Raw genomic sequence first — 5,286 nt, forward strand, 5'->3', positions numbered from 1 at the left:
TGGACATTTATGGTTGGGTTGTTACCAACATCTGGTGAAAATTTCATGTCATTAGCACCTCTAGTAATTGATTTACTGTGAAAAGTGGTGACGTGTTCAATACTTATTTTACCTGCTGTATCTCTCATATATACTGTAGATGGAATTTGAAGTTTTTGTAAAGTATTGGTAGACAGGGCACCATAGGCCATATGGGATCCACTATGATACATTGCTATGGTTTAAAATATCCATGTACTCTGTGGGTCTCAGGCTCTGGAGTTTGTAAGAGCCTCCCTCACCAAGGTGGACGACACTGAGTTCATCTGTCCAGATGGATCCTACGCCTTGCAGGATGACAGCCCACTCGCCATCGCAGGAGTCATCGGAGGGTCTTTCAGCAGCGTCTCCATACAGGTAAAAATAGTATTTTTGAACAGAACTATAAAAAACAGAAAAAATAAATGTTTTCATTCATTCTTATTTGCACAAGCTCTTTGGCCAAGTCTAGATTAATGTTTCACTTTCCATGTTGTCACATTTATGTGACTGCATAATAACTGGTGTTCATATTTCTTTGAATTAACTTCACTCATTGTGTTCATCTGTGTTTTCCCAGCTCTTGTTGCTTCTTGTCACAGAGCCGGTTATTTGCATAGTTTAGCATAAACCCCCTTTTTTTCCCTTCTTACTCCTCTGTGATTGCACAAAAGCTTCCTCCTATCAGTCCTAAAATCCCTAATCTCTGCAACTGTCTCTCTGTCATCTCAGCCTTTCTTTATGTTTCTCTCTGCTGTTTTATGTATGTGGCTCCTTTTCTGTGCTTGAAATTTCTTGCTTTGCTCCTGTTCTTCACTCCCTTCTCATTTTTTCTGTATCTTTCTAAGTATCCAGAGGCATCCCCCCTGGCTATTTGAGGAGAGCTCAGTATGCTGACCTCAGCCCCCGTTTTTTTTTTTTTTCTTCTTGTCCTCTTCCTCCCCCTCCCCGGTGGCAGCCATTGTCAACATGTCTGCTCCGTCTCTTGTCCTTCATCACACATGATTATCTTTTGTTTTTCTGCAGCTCATCCCTGTTGCGCTTTGTTGCTTTTGCTGTTTGTTTAACCTGTATTTTCTGATGTCAGTGCTGCTTCTGAGACCTCAGACTGTGCTGCTTTCTGATCTGCTGCCAGTGATGCTAATCTAACCGTGCCTCACTACTTGGCCAGTCTGTCTGTTGCTTCTAAATGAAGTAGTATGAAATTATTTTATGTTTAGCCATGCATTTCAATGCCTCGAAGGCATTTACTAGCACGCAGTGCTCTTCCCCGCCATTCATTTGTGCGTATGTAGCCTAATTTGTGTGTTTGTGTGTGATTTTGATCTTGAGCCAGTATTACTCATGTTAAGCCTCTAAATCTGTTTACACCCAGTCACATCGTGAGGATGGTCTGCATAAATCAAAATATTGGATATAGACATTTTTTTTATTTATGGATGACGCCTGGTGTTGTGTTCAGGTTTGGTTTTGGGTTAAAAGATGATCAGTGAACGGAACGTCTTCAGAAGTCCTGATCCTGGTCATGTTTGTGGCTTGATGTCAAAGCAGAAATAAAAGCAAAGGCAAAAGAGGCCAATGTATAGGAATAATGTTTCAGTGCATGCCTGTGCATCTGTAGGATTGTCAAAATTTTACATAATTCATTGAATAGATTTTAAAGAAATTTTCAGGAAATAACCATCTTCAAGTGACCATCTGTCAGTCAGCCTGATTCAAGATGGCCGCCACAGCCAAGCAATCCACGCAAACACAAGCTGGTTGTAATTTCAGAAATTTTGCTGATTTATCTGTTGAGCAAAATTTGCAAAGACTTGACTGTCCCTCAACTTAACTGATAGTACAAGGTTTGTGTTTAAACCTTATCCATTAAATATTGGAACCGCTCTGTCTTTTAGCAAAATATCTCATTAACCACTGACCAACTTTTTAATAAACCTCTCACAAAGTAATAAATAAACTGGCATCTACAGCTGATCAACTTTCATTTGACATGAAAGGCAACGGGGGATGTGCACTTGTTCAAGGAATGCCAGGCTTTATTTTTTTAATTATCTTCCAGGTTCTGCACGTGCAACCCCGTTTCTAGACCAATTCTTACATTAAATCTCCTCCTTCCTCTGCAGCATGGTCAACCATGTCTTTACCAATGAGCCTGTTAGGTAGCTGTGGCCATTGTTTTTGCAACAGGTCAATGAATGACGTGGTTACATTTTGCAATGTGACAGTCCATGACAAATAGGTCAACCTCTGTACTAAAACCATTTAAAATGTCAGAACTAGAAACAGACATCACTGCAGTTGTGTGTGTGAGTGTGACAGTGTAAATGTTTGCAAATGTGTCAACCTGTGTGTTTTCTGCCCGTCTATGTTATTAGTCTATTAAGATTCTGACACGTTGTCAAAACAGCTCATCAAATGAACTCTGAATGAGATATAGAAACACCCAGAGTGGTGAGCTTTTGTTGGGGGGATTAAACTGAACCACAGATGGAATGTCTGTGTGTTTCTGTGTTTATTTGTGACAAGTGTGTGCGTGCGTGCGTGCGTGCGTGCGTGCGTGCGTGCGTGCGTGCGTGCGTGCGTGCGCGCGAGAGTCTTTGTGAGCATTTTTTCTTTACTTTATGTGACATTTAGTTACTTAAAAATATTACTGAATCTCAGTCTTCAGAAAGGATTAATGTATAAAAACACCAATTTGTTCAATTTTTTAATTTAATTTTATTTTATTTTTTAATCACTTCAGTAAAAAAAGAACTTAATATTAGTTTCTTAATTTCTTCATCATCAGTGATTTTTTTAAGTAAAGAAGAAATAGGAATAGAGGGGAAAACAGAGTAAATATAATTAGATTGAAATAGAGATAAGAAATACAGTATATTAAATATACACCAAGAAAACACAAGGACGCACACCCAACATCTGTGTGTGGCCCAATTTTATTGTAAAATTTGACATAGTTAATTTTATATTTTCTAAGCTCCATTCACAACAAAAATCCTCTTGAGTTTACAAAAAAGAGAGCTCCAATTCAAATTCAGCTGGATGTGATCCAATTCACTCAGTTTAATTTAAGTTAATATGATTCAAACTCAATACCTGAGTCCAGTACAAATCAATTATAACCCAATCTCATTTCATGTTTAGTTATAGAATAACAGGAGAAAAGTCACTAAACTCAGGAAACCAGTAGATAATTCCGTGCAAATATAAAAAAGTTAAAAAGACAGGAGTGGAGAGAACAGATCCAGATCCAAAGATGGATGCCCCCTCTGTCTTAAGTTGTGGGTAAAACTGGTATTTATGGGACATAAAGAAAAATGTAAAAAGCTTAAAGTTACTGAGAGTGTAGGATACCCCAGCAAGCAACAGTTTGACATGTACCCTTATTAAAATCTTTTAAACGGATAAAAATCTTCAATTTCACCTTCCCCGTTATCACCCACCACCTTTCAATTTCTTTTTGTCGAGAAATGATGCAGTTATAGATATTTTGGTCAAACCTTGAAAAATAATTTTATTCAACAGCTTGTGCTGAATTACAATATCTAAAGTAAATGTTGTGAGTTTAATCATTTAGGTGACAGAAAGAGGAGGTGCTAATCTTAGGCTCACCCTGCCTCTGATCTGATGACACCTGATTTTTTTTAAATGAACCATAAGTTTGAAAGTCTAGACAGAGAGAGTTTACTGAGAAACCATCTTTAATCATTTTTTCCTTCATTTTTGCACTGCAGAGTTTTTGTAACTATTTCCACAAATTGCTGTTGTAACTTTGGTAAACAAAAACTGAACAAACTGATAACATCCCTTGAAGAAGCAACACCAAAAGCGCTGACACTGTTACTTGAAGCACTTATAATCTGACTCTTGATCAAACACAAAAACAAAACTTCACCCACAGAAAGAAGCTTCTTCTCATCGCCCTCCTCCGTGTATAAATCAGATGCTTTAATGAATGAACTGATGTGAAATCAGTTCAGTTTTTGCCACCTCACTAAACATCTGTGGTGTAAATAAAACTGCAGAAACTCCTTGACTGCAATAAGTCTTACATTTAATGTGGGTTTGCGCTGCTGGGCTCGGTGATTTGTTTTTAAACTGCCTAAATTGCAGCTGTAGTAAAACACTTTTGTATTTATTTACACAAATTAATGGAGTGAAGAAACACAGAATGCTAGGAAAAGCGGAGAAATTAAATTATAACCAAACTCCATCGGATTGTGCTCTTGGAAGTCACAAGAAAAGTGTGATCAAAATGAGTCATTTAAAGGGCAAAAGGGTAATGTTTTTGTTTGTGTCTGTTTCTCTGTCTGTTAGCACAATATTTTATGATTGAGTGAAGGGATGCTAACAAAACTTTCAGGGAATAATTGTTGAATAAAAATCTACAACTGATTAACTTTTGGAGTCAATCACATTCAAGAAGGCTGACACACTTAAACAAATATAGCAATTACAAAAATTGCAGTGAATCTGCCAATTTTGCAGATATTGAATTAGAATATGGCAAGTGTGAGTTGTGATTCATCACCATTATATGTATATATTACAGACAAAAATAACCTCAAGCATACGTTAACAAAAGGATATATATCTGGTATACTTTGGCAGCAGGAGCTCAGCGATCAGTTGTAATCCTGAGGCTACAGGTTCAAGCCCAGATGTGGCCCCCGTAGAGAGGAATAGCTGAAAGAAAAACCACGACATTTAAAATAGTTTCAACTGGGTACATGTCCTGGACCTGGGGGGTATAGAGTATGTATCGGGGGTATGAGTGGAATGTGGCGTCCTTGTATGTCTTTGACTGAGTGGGGGTGAGGATGAGGATGGGATGGTGCGATTGTGTATGTTTGGGTATTTGTCAGGCTGCGCTCTGGGCTGCCCTTACTGCTGGTTTATCTGGGGGCCCGCTACTACTCGGCCCCCCGGTGGGGTGTGCGGCTGGCCGCCGGCGTGCTGGGGGTTCCCGGGGGCTGGGCGCTGGGGTGTGTGCCGGCCTGGCCTGGTGACTGCCTGTTGGGGCTCGGGGCCTCTGGGCCTGTCGGGCTTTGGCCTGGGGGGGTGCGCCCTGGGGGCCCGGACCTCTGTGCCCTTTCCTGGATCTGCTTTGGTATGGTGGGTACCGGTGGGGCCCATGAGTTTGTCGCTGCTGGCCCCTGGGGCTGTGCATGTGGTCGCTGGGGGGGGGGCTCTCCCAGTTCTCCCCAATGGTCTGATCTGGGGGCTGGGTGGGCGGATCTTCCCGTGCGGGTGCCCCTTGGGGCT

The 5,286-nt window shown here is 40.4% G+C and overlaps 1 protein-coding gene across 1 annotated transcript in view; it reads left to right on the forward strand.

Annotated features, from left to right (window-relative positions):
- Positions 1-5,286, forward strand: part of grm3 (glutamate receptor, metabotropic 3) — a gene marked incomplete at its 5' end in the record, with an annotated part of 35,347 nt that overhangs the window by 2,556 nt on the left and 27,505 nt on the right. Inside the window, 1 exon segment of the mRNA XM_014003455.1 lies at positions 253-396. Within this exon segment, the coding sequence (XP_013858909.1) occupies positions 253-396 (144 nt within the window).

The sequence above is a fragment of the Austrofundulus limnaeus genome, unplaced genomic scaffold (assembly GCF_001266775.1).
Source record: "Austrofundulus limnaeus strain Quisiro unplaced genomic scaffold, Austrofundulus_limnaeus-1.0 Scaffold19, whole genome shotgun sequence".
Lineage (NCBI taxonomy): Eukaryota > Metazoa > Chordata > Actinopteri > Cyprinodontiformes > Rivulidae > Austrofundulus > Austrofundulus limnaeus.